This window comes from Rhinatrema bivittatum, chromosome 11 (genome assembly GCF_901001135.1).
Source record: "Rhinatrema bivittatum chromosome 11, aRhiBiv1.1, whole genome shotgun sequence".
Taxonomy (NCBI): domain Eukaryota; kingdom Metazoa; phylum Chordata; class Amphibia; order Gymnophiona; family Rhinatrematidae; genus Rhinatrema; species Rhinatrema bivittatum.
Window position 1 is genome coordinate 102,128,106 of NC_042625.1, and position 18,227 is coordinate 102,146,332.

General features: G+C 47.1%; 1 protein-coding gene across 3 annotated transcripts; it reads right to left on the minus strand.

Moving 5' to 3' along the window:
• Positions 1-576: 576 nt before the first annotated feature.
• On the minus strand, positions 577-15,236 carry NT5C1A (5'-nucleotidase, cytosolic IA). Of its 3 annotated transcripts, none has more exons than XM_029571550.1 (6): positions 14,936-15,233; positions 7,394-7,561; positions 4,232-4,361; positions 3,802-3,924; positions 3,484-3,668; positions 577-1,990 (listed from the first exon to the last, which is right to left on the minus strand). In XM_029571550.1, the coding sequence occupies exons 1-6, from the start codon at positions 15,005-15,007 to the stop codon at positions 1,625-1,627; spliced, it is 1,044 nt and encodes a 347-aa protein (XP_029427410.1). In that variant the 5' UTR covers positions 15,008-15,233; the 3' UTR covers positions 577-1,624. The 3 variants fall into 3 exon arrangements, with proteins under 3 accessions (XP_029427410.1, XP_029427411.1, XP_029427412.1); XM_029571551.1 differs by lacking the exon at positions 14,936-15,233 and adding an exon at positions 14,666-14,857; XM_029571552.1 differs by lacking the exon at positions 7,394-7,561 and having other exon boundaries at positions 14,936-15,236.
• Positions 15,237-18,227: the final 2,991 nt, after the last annotated feature.

An 18,227-nucleotide genomic window follows, 5' to 3' on the forward strand; every position in this document is an offset into this window, starting at 1 on the left:
GTAGGATGTGCCATGCTGGATCAGATCCCCAGCAGATCCCAAAGAATAGACCCAATTCCTTGTTGCTTACTCGCAGGGATAAGCAGTGACTTTCCCAAGTCCATTTGGCTAATAATCGTTCATGAACTTTTCCTCCAGGAACTTGTCCAAACTCTGTTAAACTCCGCTATGCTCATCACCTTGACCAAGTCTTCTGGCAACAGATTCCACAGCTTGACTGTGCACTGAGTGAAAAAGTACTTTCTACATCTGTTTTAAATCTGCCAGTTGCTAGTTTCATGGAGGTTCCCTACTCCTAGTAGTATTTGAAAGGGTAAATAACTGTTCCCTATTTATCCATTCCACATCACTCATGATTTTCTACATATCTATCATATCTCCTCTGTCATTTCTTTTCCACGCTAAAGAGTCTTAATCTGTTTAGCCTTTCCTCAAAGGGAACCATTCCGTCTCTTTTATAATTTTGGTCATTCTCTGTACCTTTCTAATTCCTCTATATGCTTTTTGAGATGAGGTGACCAGGACTGCATGCAATACTCGAGATGTAGTTGTACCATAGCTCTTTAGAGAGGCATGACGATATTCACAATTTATTTGCGGTTCCTTTCCAAATAATTCCTAACAAGAAAATTGCCCCCACTATGCATGTATATAATAGACACACAGCTTAGAAGTGACCACCAGAGGGAAGCATAATTTCTACCATACACACAGCAGCCGCATACACACGCATGTGCAGAGGAAATACATAGTGCAGATAGACATGCATGCAGCTACACATTCACACAGTCAGGAGATACACGCAGATATACATACAGAATGCACACAGGAGATTAATAAACCCAAGATGTATAGTGCACAAACACACACAGATTGTATGCACAAAGCTCCTGCTAGGATGAGAGTGCAGGGACAGCGCCTGCTGTGCTAAAGGTCCTGGCAAACAACTTCTTTTCTAATTAAAGTGCAGGGATTCAACTCTTCCTGTGATTAAAGTGCTAAAACTCATGTTTTGAACTTGAGTGAAATGAAAGTGCTGGGACTCAGCTCCTGTTGTGATAAAAGTGCTAGAACTAAGGCCATGTGAACTCCAGTGTAATGAAAGCGCTGGGACTCAGCTCCTGTTGTGATAAAAGTGCTAGAACTAAGGCCATGTGAACTCCAGTGTAATGAAAGCGCTGGGACTCAGCTCCTGCTGTGATAAAAGTGCTAGAACTAAGGCCATGTGAACTCCAGTGTAATGAAAGCGCTGGGACTCAGCTCCTGCTGTGATAAAAGTGCTAGAACTAAGGCCATGTGAACTCCAGTGTAATGAAAGCGCTGGGACTCAGCTCCTGCTGTGATAAAAGTGCTAGAACTAAGGCCATGTGAACTCCAGTGTAATGAAAGCGCTGGGACTCAGCTCCTGCTGTGATAAAAGTGCTAGAACTAAGGCCATGTGAACTCCAGTGTAATGAAAGCGCTGGGACTCAGCTCCTGCTGTGATGATTTTCTACCTGATGTATCTGGGAGTAGAAAGAGATTATCTGAGCTGAGTGACGGAGAGAGGGAGGAGGTGAGCATTAACATGCACAAGGCGCGGTGCATTGATTTTTGTAGCGTGGAGGAGGGTTTCTGAGTGGTTTCATTCCAAGCTCTTTGCAGGTTTCTCTTCCGCAGTCCGCTGGTATTTCTGGGCCACACCATACGGCACATGTGCAGCTATGGTCCCCATCTCTTTTGCTCCTTCCACATGAAACATCTGGTCGTCAAAGAAGATATGTGGACGAATTTTCTCCAGTAGAGGTCCCTTAGGGGCCCCGGCAAGGAACAGGGCTTCATCTGTCTCCAGTCCCCAGCTTCGCAGCGTCTTTAGTGCCCGGGCACCTGAACTGGCAGCACTGCGGGCGGTCACCAGGTAGGTACGAATCGGGCACTCCATCCTCAGACCTTTGCAATAAAACTTTTTCTGCAGTTTCCCCAGAGCTTCCAAAAAGCACTTTAAGGGCCCCTGTGTGTGGAAAGTATATGTTAAAAACAGATCTCTCATCTTTCCAAAACTTCGCATCCTGCACCGGACCTTACACTCCCCAGAGAAGAAACAGAGGCAGCCCCTCCCAGAAGTAAAATAATTTCTCTTTCTTGATTGTACAGGTTCCTCGTTTAGACTTATTCTTACCTCTGTTATCTTTCTTTATCAAACACATTTTATTTATTACACAGTTAGACAAAACCATGCATACGGTAGAATTTTATAGCACTTTTCAACCTTCCACCAATCCGATTTTGAGGAGTTACAATAAGGTCCATTCCAGGACCATGATTGACCTTTGCCCAAAGTTTGAATATGATCAATTTACTTTGATAAAAGTGCACATAATCACTCATGCCCCCAATCTCTTTGCTTCTCTCCTCAGCTGTTTGTAGTGGTCTGATTAGCCTGTACCATTTCTTATATTCATCAAGAGCGTGGGGCTGCCTGAGGTAGCCCCTAGTAGTCTGGTTAGTAGGGCAGCGGTTCTCAGCCCAGTGCTCAGGTCACACATAACCAGTCAGGATAGCCACAGCGAATAAGCATGAGATAAATTTGCATGACCTGCCACCACTGTATGCAAACTAATCTGATGCATATTCATTGTGGCTATCCTGAAAACTCAAGGACTGGGTTGAGAACCCCTGGCTTAAGTTAATGAACTGGTAATCAAGAACGAGATTCTAGGCCTGCTGTAATGATGGGCATTGTCCTCCTGTATCTCCCATTCCCTCAGGCACCCACTTAAAAGATAATCTCTTGTAAACTGGTGATCTGGTTTAGAGCAAAATGTAAATGATAATATGAAAATATCCATTCCCTTCAGTGTAAGGGCTGTGTACTTCTTCAGTGAGATTCAGCAGAACACGTTCCTAGAGGTGAGCATAGCTGATGCAGAGGAACTTTCAAATGTTTTAAATATATATATTATTACCTCAAGAATTAAATATAAATCTGAACAAGAAATGGGGAATGTTAATGAACTTGTTTCTGTTAACTGCCAGTGCTATTGCTAAAACATTTTTTCTAGTAGTGCTACTTTACTAACAAAAGCTACCCAGTGACCAGAGGTTAGGAAGCAGAGGGGCAAGGAGCATGAGCAGACAGCACAGGACTGGGGAGGATACAGATGCAGGGAGCATGGATGAAGGAAGTACAGGGCAGAGGGCAAGGAGCATGAGCAGACAGCACAGGACTGGGGAGGATACAGATGCAGGGAGCATGGATGAAGGAATTACAGGAGCAGAGGGGCAAGGAGCATGAGCAGACAGCACAGGACTGGGGAGGATACAGATGCAGGGAGCATGGATGAAGGAATTACAGGAGCAGAGGGGCAAGGAGCATGAGCAGACAGCACAGGACTGGGGAGGATACAGATGCAGGGAGCATGGATGAAGGAAGTACTGGAGCAGAGGGGACATGGAAAGGAAGCCTGGATACAGGGAGTGTGAGAAGCAGCCATGAGCTGATACCTGAGCCAGAGGTTTGTTTTCAAAAGCTTTTTCATGCTCAAAAAACTTGTCGAGTCCATGCGCTTTGACAATCTGCTCAGACTCATCAGAAAAGAGCACGGCATCCCCGTCAAAGGCCACGCGAAGCTGCTGTTCACACACCTGTAGCTCTTTGCTGGGGCTGAAGATTGTGGCAGCTGCAATTCCTACCATAAAGAAGCAGAAAGTGGGAAAAGTGTCTTGCACTGAACACTACACATAGGTCCAGTCATGTAAATGTAGGACAGACTGAGCAGTAAGGGCCTCCCTTCTCGCAGGGCTTAAGTGTAACAGCCTCACCCTCATGAATCGCCTCCTGCACTTTCTGGGAATCAGAAGAGAGGTAAAGGTTGGTGTGATACGCCTTCAGATAACCAATTGGACTGTTTCCCCCTGTCATGCAGAAGCGCTCAATGAAAAGATCTGACGAGGAAGAAGAGGACATGCACCTCATTAGCAGGAGTGCGGGTCACATAACGAGAGATTGCAGTACCAAGCATTCACTGGAACCCGCAGACATTTCACAGGGAGCAGCAGGAATCTACCAGCATTTCCTTTGTACTATCCTAGATACTCTTTCTTTGGTGTCGACAGACTACCTAAGCTCAGAAATCTTGACTGTGGGTTCTGTAGAGGCCCCAGTCATCGGACCCCTAGCTTTGTACCTCTGTAGGGGCTCCAGACTCAGGATCTCTGGCCTGCAGGGACACCTTTCTGAAATGTTACTTACTGTAATGGTTTATGGTGTTAATCAGACGCACGCCAACCTGGGCATGATTATTTGTGACAAGAACAATATCAAAGAGATCTTCACTTTCAGGATAGATCTCCCGCAGCTGGGTGTTCACTGCTTCCAAGGCCTGTGGTACAGAGCAAGAGAAAAGATTCACTGACAGTAACAGCGCTAAACCTCAAGGGCATGAAAAAGAAGTTAAGATGTGCCCTGCTGGGTCAGACTGATGTCCAGCAAGCACAGTATCCTGTCTCGCACCATAAGGTACTTCCCAAAAAGTAGATCTTGCTGCTGACTCCCAAAGATAAGCACTACCTGGCTAACAACTATTTATGGATGCGAGCCACATCCTCTGGCAACAGATTCCATGTCTTGATTGTGCATTGAGTGAAAAATACGTCCTACAGTTTGTTTTAAATCTGCCGGCTGCTAGTTTGATGGAGTGTCCCCTAGTCCTAGTATTGATTGAAAGGGTAAATAACCGTTCCCTATTTACCCGTTCCACCCCACTCATGATTACATTCAATACCCTCTCAGTCATCTCTTTTCCAAGCTAAAGAGCCCTAACCTGTTTAGCCCTTCCCCATACGAGAGCTTTTCCATCCCCTTCAATGTCTGCTATGTTTTTTATGAGTTGGGTGACCAGAGCTGCATATAATCCTCAAACAGGCTGATGCAGTAATCTGGATGTTAAGAAACTGTGCGCTGGTTTTCAGCCACCACCAGAACTTACCTAGTTAAAAACTGATTTATCAGTCTATCTGGAAGTGGGAAGCAGCTGCCAGATGGCTGGATATCTGGTGCAGGTCATTGGTCTTCTGACTGCACCTCTCTGCATTGGCCTGGATATCTGGTGCAGGTCATTGGTCTTCTGACTGCTCCTCTCTGCATTGGCCTGGATATCTGGTGCAGGTCATTGATCTTCTGACTGCACCTCTCTGCATTGGCCTGGATATCTGGTGCAGGTCATTGATCTTCTGACTGCACCTCTCTGCATTGGCCTGGATATCTGGTGCAGGTCATTGATCTTCTGACTGCACCTCTCTGCATTGGCCTGGATATTTGGTGCAGGTCATTGGTCTTCTGACTGCTCCTCTCTGCATTGGCCTGGATATCTGGTGCAGGTCATTGATCTTCTGACTGCACCTCTCTGCATTGGCCTGGATATCTGGTGCAGGTCATTGATCTTCTGACTGCACCTCTCTGCATTGGCCTGGATATCTGGTGCAGGTCATTGGTCTTCTGACTGCTCCTCTCTGCATTGGCCTGGATATCTGGTGCAGGTCATTGGTCTTCTGACTGCACCTCTCTGCATTGGCCTGGATATCTGGTGCAGTCATTGATCTTCTGACTGCACCTCTCTGCATTGGCCTGGATATCTGGTGCAGGTCATTGGTCTTCTGACTGCTCCTCTCTGCATTGACCTGGATATCTGGTGCAGGTCATTGGTCTTCTGACTGCACCTCTCTGCATTGGCCTGGATATCTGGTGCAGGTCATTGGTCTTCTGACTGCACCTCTCTGCATTGGCCTGGATATCTGGTGCAGGTCATTGATCTTCTGACTGCTCCTCTCTGCATTGGCCTGGATATCTGGTGCAGGTCATTGGTCTTCTGACTGCTCCCCTCTGCATTGGCCTGGATATCTGGTGCAGGTCATTGGTCTTCTGACTGCTCCTCTCTGCATTGGCCTGGATATCTGGTGCAGGTCATTGGTCTTCTGACTGCACCTCTCTGCATTGGCCTGGATATCTGGTGCAGGTCATTGGTCTTCTGACTGCACCTCTCTGCATTGGCCTGGATATCTGGTGCAGGTCATTGATCTTCTGACTGCTCCTCTCTGCATTGGCCTGGATATCTGGTGCAGGTCATTGATCTTCTGACTGCTCCTCTCTGCATTGGCCTGGATATCTGGTGCAGGTCATTGGTCTTCTGACTGCTCCTCTCTGCATTGGCCTGGATATCTGGTGCAGGTCATTGGTCTTCTGACTGCTCCTCTCTGCATTGGCCTGGATATCTGGTGCAGGTCATTGGTCTTCTGACTGCTCCTCTCTGCATTGGCCTGGAAGTGGATTGTGATATTTTCCCTTTCATTCTCTTTTCCTTTTCAAATAATTTCTAACATTCTGTTTGCCCCAGGGACCTGTACTAGGATTTGTACTGTTAACATATTCATAAATGTTCTGGAAAAGAGAACAATGGGAAAGGCAATCATATTTGCAGATGTCATAAAATTATTCAATATTGTTAAAGCAGAAGCAGATATTGAGGAACTGCAGAGTGAGACATCTAACTGGCGGGGACATTTAATGAGGAAAACAGCAAAGTGATGCATATCAGGAAACGTAACCCAATTACAGGTACACAATGCTGGATTCCTTATTAGAAATCACCATCTAGGAAAAAGATCTTAGAATCCTTCAAATCCTCAGCTCAGTGTGCAGTGGCAGTCAAATAATGTTAGGAATTATGCAGAAAAGGAACAGCTGAGAGGGGATTTGTTACAACGGGTAAATAAGGACGGTTATTTACTGCAAATAACACTAAAACAAGGTGACACTTCATGAAATTAACTGCCAGCAAATTGAAAACAAATCAGAGAAAGTATTTTTTTCTCTCTGCTCACAATCCAGATGAAGGCGAGGAGATTGTACAGGGTCCTACTATTAGACCGGTACACTAGGGACAGGCTTCGCTGTTCCTAGGAGTGAGTAACAGGAAATAGATCTACTTTTGGGGGGCCGGACTGGCCACTGTCTGAGGTGGGATGCTGGGCTAGACGGACCTTGGTCTGACCCAGCATTGCATTTCTCATGTTTGCTCAGAAGCATCATCAGCAGGAGAAGCAGCATCCTAGCTCTTAGCCAGCTATTCCCGTAGAGATAGAAATCCTAAGAGAATTTAAGAAACCATGGGCCTGTTAGATGAAGGGGACTTTGCAGACAGACACAGGATGAGACAGGGCTGACCTTAGGAGGATGCAGGACCGGGGAATTCAGGGGTGGGACCTAGGGTGGTCACCTCTATTTGGCTCATCCACCTCCTCAAGGTGAGGAATACGTTACCACCTGGCTATGTGCCATCAAGACTAAACCAGGCTAATCCTGATTTTGGTCTCTTGTAGGCACAAAGCCATGAAAAACAGAAATGAGTTTTAGTACCTTGACAAAAGGGAAGGCTGCACCTGGTTTGAAGGGCTGATTTTCGTGCTCCAGCTGATAACTCACATATGCCTCAAGTCCCTGCTCCTTGTAAATTTTCTGTTCCTCCTCCATTCGGAACAATGCTAGTGAAGACACTGCAATGGTTATTGCATTTTGCGGCTTTGGCTGGAGAGAGAGTGAGGTATTTTATCCAAGGTACACACATGAATATTCTGCAACTTGTAATACCTTCAACCCTTGTCTCAGGCAGGACTCTCCCTCACTTTCTCGTTCATCTCAAAAATCCTTGAAAAAACAATCAATAAGCAACTCACAGAATACCTTGATGACAATCAACTCCTTGCCCCCTCACAGTACGGATTCCAGAAATTCCATAGCACGGAAACCCTCCTCCTTTCCCTTTCAGACCAACTTATTAAAGGCCTTGACAAAGGTCAATCTTATATCTTAGCCTTCCTAGACATATCCTCAGCATTTGACACCATCAGCCACAATATCCTCCTGCAGCGACTAAATGAAATTGGAATAACAGGTGTTGCCCACAACTGGATTAATTCCTATCTCAGTAATCGAAACTTCAAAGTTAAAATCGAAAACCATGAGTCCAAAGCAATACCCCTCGACCAAGGAGTCCCACAAGGTTATCCCTGTCTTCCACCCTCTTCAACATTTACATCCTACCACTCTGTCACCTCCTATCCAACCTCAAGCTTCCCCACTATATCTATGCAGACAACGTGCAGATACTTATTCCAGTATCTGACACACTTCCTAATGCCATGAACATCTGGAAATCCACTCTACTTTCAATTAACAAGCTCCTAACCAACATTCGCCTTGCCCTGAACACTGCAAAAACCGAAATTATGCTTATCTCTAGAGATGTGAATCAGAACCGGAATCTGATCGGTTCCGGTTCCGATTCAAAATCTTAAAATTTTTATCGTCCGGCTCAAATTTTTTTTTATCGGCTGCGCCCGATCCGAAAACAAAAAACCCTCCCCCACCCTCCTGAACCCCCAAAAACCATTTTAAAATTACCTGGTGGTCCAGTGGGGATGCGGGGAGCGATCTCCCGCTCTCGGGCCATTGGCTGCGTTAATAAAAATGGCGCAGATGGCCCAAGAGTGGGAGATTGCTCCCTGCGCCCCCACTGGACCACCAGGTAATTTTAAAAGGTTTTTTGGGGGGGGGGGTCAGGAGGGTGGGGGAGGCTAAGGGGGTCAATTTAAAGGGTCGGGTGGGGTTTTTTTTTTATCGGGCCATCGGCGCCATTTTTTTAGTGGCAGCCAAAATGGCGCCGATGGCCCGAGAGTGGGAGATCGCGCCGGGACCCCCCCACTGGACCACCAGGTAATTTAAAACATTTTGGGGGGGTTCGGGGGGTGGGGGATTCATTTTAAAGGGTCGGGGTGGGTTTAGGGGTTGTTTTGGTGTGCCAGTTTTCCCGCCCTCCCCCTCCCCCGATTTACGATTTTTCACGATAAATCGGGGGAATTTCTATTGTATCGCGACTCTAACGATTTTTGACGATTTAAAAAATATCTGACGATTTTTTTAAATCGTCAAAACACGATTCACATCCCTACTTATCTCACCCCAAAGTCACCCTAACCCCCTTCCCCTGCTTCACCCTCTATCACCACCAATCCCATTCTCTCAACAGGTACAGGACCTAGGGGTCATCCTTGATAAGCACATCAACCTCAAGAAATTCATCAACATCACGTTAAAAGAGTGTTTCTTTAAATTGCACACACTTAAGAAATTAAGACCCTTACTCCACCCTCCGGATTTTCGTACAGTACTTCAAACTACAATATTTTCTAAACTCGATTATTGTAATTCACTCCTCCTAGGCTTACAGAAAAACTCCATCCACCCTCTCCAAATACTACAAAACACAGCTGCCCAGATCCTCACTAACACGCGCAGAAACGAACACATTACACCAGTACTAAAGGAGGAGAAGTCCATTACCTGCTATTAAGTTCACTTAGAGAATAGCCACTGCCATTAGCAATGGTTACATGGAATAGACTTAGTTTTTGGGTACTTGCCAGGTTCTTATGGCCTGGATTGGCCACTGTTGGAAACAGGATGCTGGGCTTGATGGACCCTTGGTCTGACCCAGTATGGCATTTTCTTATGTTCTTATGCTCCCAATTGCATCCTGAATCCAATATAAGACCCTCTCTATCAATCATAAGGCACTCCTCAATCCTGAGATGAATTGGTTCAACGATTCATTGATACTCCACAAGTCAACTAAACCTACCAGCCACCAATACCTTGCTACCATTCATACACCCTCCCCCAAATACACCAACCTGGCCTCCACAAGAGCACGTGAGCTCTCCGTAGCCGGCCTCGCCCTTTGGAATACAATGCCAGCTGAGCTACGCCAGGAGGACCGCCAAAAAAATGTTCAAGCAGAAACGTAAGACGTGGCTGTTCATGAAAGCTTACACCTAACACTACCCAGCTTACACCCAGTTTCCAGCTTACACCTAACAGCACCCACAAAAGCTTACACCTAACATCACCCACTCATCACTCAGTCTATTCACCCTATACCTTAATCACCCAACTCCCCCACTGTCCCTTTCCTCAATGCTCTTCCTTAATTCTATTTCCGTGATACATGTTCACCATTCCCATTCATCTCTTTGAGTTGATTTCCATGTATCATGTTCAATCCTCCCAATTCCTGCAGTATAATGGAAGCAAGCAATTGATAACCGTCCTCTGTATTATTTAAGCATTCTCAATATACTTGAAGCAATCTTATTAGTACTTGTAGTGCAATGTATACAATATCTGCAATGTATATAGTTTTTGTAGTGCAATGTATATAGTTCACAACGCAATTTAAGCATAGTTTATAATGCATACAAGCCGTTAAGCCCGTTAAAACGGGCTACATCCCTCTGTCTCTCACCTCCCCCTCATTCTCTCTCCCCTCACTCTTCACCACCCCCTACCTCCCTCCCTCCCTCCCTCACCCACTCCTCCCCCCCTCACCCACTCCTCCCCACCCTCCCTCTCCTCTCACTCAGTCCCTCCCTCCCACTCAGTCTCACTCACTCCCTCTCCCCTCTCTCCCTCCCTCTCACTCACTCAGTCCCACTCACTCTCACTCAGTCCCACTCCCTCCGTCCTCTCCCTCAGTCCCACTCCCTCCCTCCCTCTCTCTCCCTCAGTCCCACTCCCTCCCTCAGTCCCACTCCCTCCCTCTCACTCAGTCCCCCCTCCCTCTCACTCAGTCCCTCCCCCCCAGTCCCTCCCCCTCACTCAATCCCTCCCTCCCACTCAGTCACTCCCTCCCCCCTCTCTCCCTCCCTCCCTCCCTCTCACTCAGTCCCACTCACTCTCCCTCAGTCCCACTCTCTCCCTCTCTCTCCCAGTCCCACTCCCTCCCTCAGTCCCACTCCCTCTCACTCAGTCCCACTCCCTCCCTCTCACTCAGTCCCTCCCCCTCACTCAATCCCTCCCTCCCACTCAGTCCCTCCCTCTCACTCAGTCACTCCCTCCCACTCTCTCTCTCCGTCCCTCCCTCCCACTCAGTCCGTCCCTCCCTCTCTCTCTCTTCTCCCTCCCTCGCTACTGGCCGCTACCACCGCCCGCTACCGGTACCGCCGCCGCTCGCTACCGGTACCGCCGCTGCTCGCTACCGCCGTCGCCGCCCGCTGCTGCCACTGGACGCCGCCCGCTACCGCCGTCGCCGCTACCGCCGTCGCCGCTCACTACCGCCGCCGCCGCTCGCTACCGCCCACTGCCGGTACCGCCGCCGCTCGCTACCGCCGTCGCCGCCCGCTGCTGCCACTGGACGCTGCCATTTTTTTTCTTTCTGACGCTGGCTCAGACCGACGTGCTCGCCCGCACATGCGCGGTAGAGCTGGTCTCTACTGCGCATTTGCGGCACGTCGGTCAAGCTTCGTTTATCTAGTAAGATATTTTCTCGCCTGTTTCATGTCAAATGCATCTTAAGCGTAGTTTACTGTTTTACTGTTAACCGATGTGATATTTTGATGAATGTCAGTATATAAAACCATTAAATAAATAAGTACCTTTATAATCCATGCCCAGGCAGGAGCTCTCCCTTACCTTCCCTAATACCTTTATTATCCATGTCCCAGGCAGGAGCTCTCCCTCACCTTCCCCTAATACCTTTATAATCCATGTCCCAGGCAGGAGCTCTCCCTCACCTTCCCCTAATACCTTTATAATCCATGTCCCAGGCAGGAGCTCTCCCTCACCTTCCCCTAATGCCTTTATAATCCATGTCCCAGGCAGGAGCTCTCCCTCACCTTCCCCTAATGCCTTTATAATCCATGTGCCAGGCAGGAGCTCTCCCTCACCTTCCCCTAATGCCTTTATAATCCATGTCCCAGGCAGGAGCTCTCCTTCACCTTCCCCTAATACCTTTATAATCCATGTCCCAGGCAGGAGCTCTCCCTCACCTTCCCCTAATACCTTTATAATCCATGTCCCAGGCAGGAGCTCTCCCTCACCTTCCCCTAATACCTTTATAATCCATGTCCCAGGCAGGAGCTCTCCCTCACCTTCCCCTAATACCTTTATAATCCATGTCCCAGGCAGGAGCTCTCCCTCACCTTCCCCTAATACCTTTATAATCCATGTCCCAGGCAGGAGCTCTCCCTCACCTTCCCCTAATACCTTTAATCCTTGTCCCAGGGCAGGAGCTCTCCCTCACCTGTCTCTAGGAAGTTAAGGATTGTGAGCTATGTGTGTGGCATCAAAATTCTAAAAAGGTTATATGGGTTAGATTGCTAAATTATTTTAATGATCTTTGTGTGACTTTTCAATAAACTGTAATCACTGATGCATTGATCTATTTGATCATTTCTAATTTATTATGAGCTATTTGGAAATGCAATTAAACAATGTAATAAAATAACACCGCAAAAAAGGAGAATGGGAGGAAGGGGAAGAGATATGGAGGGAACCCAGGAAGGGGGAGGTTATTGTTAAAGTATTTCTTCTATCAGTGCCAGAGATTATTTCTCAGGCTGATGCCAGAAATACTTGTTAGTAGTCAGATCTTGTTTCCACAAGACTAAAAAACAAGAGCTTATTGTACCATATAAGACTGAACTAGGTATATATATATATATATATATATATATATATATATATATATATATATATATATATAAAATCTCCCTCCCAACCTGCAGGCACTCTCTCTACGTCTAACTCTACAATCTTTCTCCTTCCCTCCCTGTTGCCAATTTTTCTCTCTCTCTCTTTCTCAGGCTGCAGTCTATTTCTGTCAGCCTGCAGTCTTGTGCTTTCTATACCTCCTAATCTATTTCTCCTATCCTGCAGTCTCTCTCTCTCTTTCTCTCTCTCTCACTCTGCATTCTCTCTTTCTCTCATTCTCTCTCTCAGCCTGCAGTCTCTCACTCTTCAGTTTTGTGCTTTCTATACCTCCTAATCTATTTCTCCTATCCTGCAGTCTCTCTCTCTCACTCTGCATTCTCTCTTTCTCTCAGTCCCTCTCTCAGCCTGCAGTCTCTCATTCTGCAGAATCATGCTCTCTATGTCTCACAATCTATTTCTCCTTTCTTGCAGTCTCTCTCTCTCAGCCTGCAGTCTCTCATTCTGCAGAATCATGCTCTCTGTATCTCACAATCTATTTGTGCTATCTTGCAGTCTCTCTCTCTCAGCCTGCAGTCTCTCATTCTGCAGAATCATGCTCTCTATATCTCACAATCTATTTGTGCTATCTTGCTCTTTCTCACACTCTGCAGTCTCACATTCTCTATACCACCCAAACTATTTCTCCTACCCTGCAGTCTCACTCTTTTTCTCTCATTCTGCCATCTATTTCTCTAAGTCTGCATTCTCTCATGCTGCAATCTCACACTCTCTATACCTCACAGTCTATTTCTTCTATCTCGCTGTCTCTCGCTCTCACACTCTGTAGTCTATTTCTTCCAGCCTGCAGTCTCTCATTCTGCAGTCTCGTGTTCTCTATACCTCCCAATCTATTTCTCCTATCCTGCAGTCTCTCAGTTTACAGTCTATTTCTCCCAGTCTATTTCTCCCATTCTGCAGTCTCTCATTCTGCAGTCTCAGGCTCTCTAAACCACCCAATCAATTTCTCCTATCCTGCTGTCTCTTGCTCTTTTTCTCTCATTCTACAGCCTCTCACACTGCAGTCTCGCACTCTCTATACATCCCTATTTCTCCTATCCTGCAATCTCTTTTTCTCTCTGCAGTCTATTTCTCCCAGTCTGCAGTCTCTTGCTTTTATCTCTCATTCTGCAGTCTCTCATGCTGCAGTCTCGCGTTCTGTATACCTCCCAGTCTATTTCTGCTGCCTTGCTATCTCTCTCACACACTCTGCAGTGTATTTCTCTCAGCCTGCAGTCTCTCATTCTGCAGTCTCATGATCTTTATACCTCCCAATCTATTTCACCTATCCTGCAGTCTCTCTCTCTCTCACTCTGCAGTCTATTTCTCCCAGCCTTCATCTCTTGCTCTTTTTCTCTCACACTGCAGTCTCATACTCTCTATACCTCCTCCCAATCTATTTCTCATATCCTGCTGTCTCTTGCCCTGTATCTCACTCTGCAGTCTATTTCTCCCAGCCTTCATCTCTTGCTCTTTTTCTCCCATTCTGCAGTCTCACGCTCTCTCTTTCACTTTGCGGTCTATTTCTCCCATTCTGCAGTCTCTCATTCTGCAGTCTCACACTCTCTCTTTCACTTTGCGGTCTATTTCTCCCAGCCTGCAGTCTCTTGCTCTTTTTCTCCCATTCTGCAGTCTCACACTCTCTCTTTCACTTTGCAGTCTATTTCTCCCAACCTGCAATCCTTGCTTCTCCAGAGCATTTTACTCTGCCATCTGATTATTTTGGCTCTAAAATCAGAAGCAGAGCAGAATAAATGGACAGGGCCAGCTGGGTTCAGGGCAGTAACAAGCAGACGGAGGTGACCGACAGTTTCCCAGGATCATATTCAAGTTCAGACCTGATCTCGGAGATAAGGAAAATAATATTTCTTGAACCCTGGGTAGCTGATTCTGCAGAAGTTTCTCCGGAGGTCAGTGTCTGAGTAACAGTGACCCTTACCCACAGCTTTCTGATCCATTACAGGCATCTTTCACCCGCCAAAGTATTACCCCAGTAAACCACTGTTTTCATCGGTAAGGATTTCTACCAGAAAAATGACCCAAATCACTATGGAAAAGCGCGCAAAGCTGCATCAGCTGAGCGGACAATGATATCCGTCTCCTCACCGAAAAACGGATTAAGTCGTGACCCCTCGGGGCAGAATGGAGGTTCCCTGCTTTAGGTCAGCAGGAGGCAACGTGGCAGCCCACAATCACGTATTTGAACGCCACCAATATGTTTAGGGACAATCTGGCTGGAAAGGCAGGGCTGGCTTGCGTGAGAGCTGGGAGATTTCCGCAGCATGCACCATGCGCATCTCCGTCCCAGACTGCAAAGCCCGGGCCGGAGATGTGCGTGGGAGGGAGGCGGTGTCACTTGGGCCGGGCAGCGCTCACCGTTTTCGGCCTCTGCTTGGGGGCTGCGGATTCTGCGGCTCCGGATTCTGCGGCGGACCCTGCTGAGCTCATGCTCCCGGCTCCTTCTGCAGCTCGGCTCGCCCGCCTTTATATGGTGTCCCAGGGAGCTGCCAGCACATGCAGGGCGGGGGGCACCGGCCAAATGCGACGAGGAGAGGCTCAGGTTACCCCCGACCCCCTGTTCTCTATCGCCGGTCTGTTCCCGGCTTCCTGTCTCTTTAATCGCCGGCTCTGCAGCTCCAAGCAAAGAGCATCCCCGTCAAGATAAGCAGCACCGACTAAGGCTTTGCCCAACTCCCCCAGCAGCCACGCAGGGGCAGTGCAGCAGGAAACCCCCCCAACAGGTGCAGAGCAGAACCAGCAGCTCCCAAACACTGACCCAAAACCCACAGAGAAGGCAACAGGATCTAGGAACTTCTTCTAAAGACAAATCTGCAGAACTCACTGCATTACTTTGCAAACCTATTTTTAAAACATAGGTTCAGTTGCCTATAAAATTCATTTAGGACTTCCGCAGATTTTATCAGGATTCAAATAAAAAATCCAAAAAATGTCCTCCACAAACCTTTCAGAAAGCAGTAGATTTTGCTGGACTTTTAAGTAGTTTTGCACATTTCTAGCTGCATGGAAATAAGGGGTAGATTTTAAATACTTGCGCGATTGCGTACTTTTGTTCGCGCACCAGGCGCGAACAAAAGTACGCTGGATTTTATAAGATACGCGCGTAGCCACGCGTATCTTATAAAATCCGGGGTCGGCGTGCGCAAGGGGGTGCACATTTGTGCAACCTGCGTGCGCCGAGCCCAGCGCGAGCTGCCTGTTCCCTCCGAGGCTTAGAGAATAGCCACTGCCATTAGCAATGGTTACATGGAATAGACTTAGGGGCGGATTTTAAGAGCCCTGCTCGCCCAAATCCGGGCGGATTTAGGCGAGCAGGGCCCTGCGCGCCGGTAGGCCTATTTTACATAGGCCTACCAGCGCGCGCAGAGCCCCGGGACTCGCGTAAGTCCCGGGGTTTTCGGAGGGGGCGTGTCGGGGGCGGGCCCGAACCGCGCGGCGTTTTCAGGGCGTGTCAGGAGCGTTCCGGGAGTGGGCCCAGGGGCATGGCTACGGCCCGGGGCGTGGCCGCGCCCTCCGGACCCGCCCCCAGATTGCATCCTGGCGCGCTAGCGGCCTGCTGGCGCGCGGGGATTTACTTCTCCCTCCAGGAGGCGTAAATCCCCCAACAAAGGTAAGGGGGGGGGTTTAGACAGGGCCGGGCGGGTGGGTTAGGTAGGGGAAGGGAGGGGAAGGTGAGAGGAGGGCAAAAGAAAGTTCCCTCCAAGGCCGCTCCGATTTCGGAGTGGCCTTGGAGGGAACGGGGGTAGGCTGCGCAGCTCGGCGCGCGCCGGCTATACGAAATCGATAGGCTTGCGCGCGCCGATCCCGGATTTCAGCGGATACGCGCGGCTACACGCGTATCCGCTGAAATCCAGCGTACTTTTGTTTGCGCCTGGAGCGCCAACAAAAGTACGCCTATTCGCGGTTTTTGAAAATCTACCCCTTAGTTTTTGGGTACTTGCCAGGTTCTTATGGCCTGAATTGGCCACTGTTGGAAACAGGATGCTGGGCTTGATGGACCCTTGGTCTGACCCAGTATGGCAGGTTCTTATGTTCTTATGAATGATTTCTCTGCTTCATTCCTTTCTTTCGCAGTACAATATTCTTCCGCAAGCTAATTCCTGCTTAAAATAATTTCCCACAGGACTTCCCATGTCTCTCCTCATGAGCATTTTCACAGCTGGTTGGGACCCAGGATGTTCTCCTCTCTAATATGGAGAGAGGAGAGAGAACTTCTGCAGGACCTTAAATCTCATTTAGCTGTGTCTTCAGGTAGGAAGGCTTGGTCCCTGCTGTGTACACTGGTGCAGTTCCCCCCAGGGGATGAGAATAAGGTATTTTAAGAATGGCAAAAGAAAGATCTTAAGTGTATACAAAAACTCTTTATTGACAACTCCATTACAATTCATAGCTTCCAAGATTTACAGAACCAATTTCACTTACCACATAAGGATTTTTTGCACATTTACAGTTGAGGCACTATATCACATAATTACCTAAAGTCAACTTGTATTTAGGGACAAGTGGAAAAATGAAACAGGTTCTTTTAGGGGAAAAGAAGAGGACATCATCATGTGCTAAGTATTCTAAGGCGTTAGCCAAATTGGAAACCCGGGAGAGGTACCCAGAGATACTATCCAGATGGACAGAGTTCAAATTAATGCATAGGGATTTGGAATTCTGTTTTAAATGCATTTGTGAAATTACGATAAAAGTGATGTTAAGGGAAACACAATACAAGTTCTTGTGGCAAATCTACTTATCCCGAGAATGAGCATATAAAGCTAAGTGCCTTAAATGTGATGATGAGATAGGTGATTATGTACATGGGTTTTGGAGTTGTCCTAAAAGTCAAGATTCTGGAAAGAGGTTGGCTCATTGTGCTCCAAACACCTGAATGTACCTCTCAGGGGTAATTCAAGAATTTGGCTCCTTGGCCTCTATGACGATGCGCATCTTACAGTGGATGCCAAACAAAGATTGTTTATAGATAAAGGAGGGTTAATTGCAAAGAAAATGACCCTAGCAAGCTGGATAGCTAAAGAACCGCCAACATTAGCTCAATGGGAAACTAGAATGGTTAAATTTTTAACTTTTGAATATTCATTGTCATTTTGTGTATGGTTTCAATTTATGTATGTTTTAATTTGTAAACCGCCTAGACGGATAGATCCCTACCTCACTGTGCGGTATATAAAACTTTTAAATAAAAATAAATAACTGCAAAACCACTACCTTTTAATAAACAAGAAGCCTGGATGGCAGGATGGGAAAACATTACAGATTCACCTTCGCCTTTGGTTTGGAAAGTGATGCTGAACTTGTAGCTTCTCTGTTTTCTGTATTTCTGCTACTTCAAATATCTTCTAGTTGCCTCCGTATGGAAACAAGATGATAATAAAGATCGAACTGAAGAGGGCTTCAAACAGAGCTTAAGGTATATAAGCCCATATGTGACAGGAGGGCAGGGAAGGAAACACTGAGTGTACGGAGAAATGAAACAGAACTTGTCAGTAAGCCAAAGTGTCACATATGGTTATTTACTGTAAATCATTATTTCAGAATCAATAAACAAATTTCAACTAAAAACCAAACAAAAAAAAACAAAAACAGGTGACTTTTATCATAGCAAGAACTTCTGCTGTAGCTCAAATCTAGACTCCAACAACTC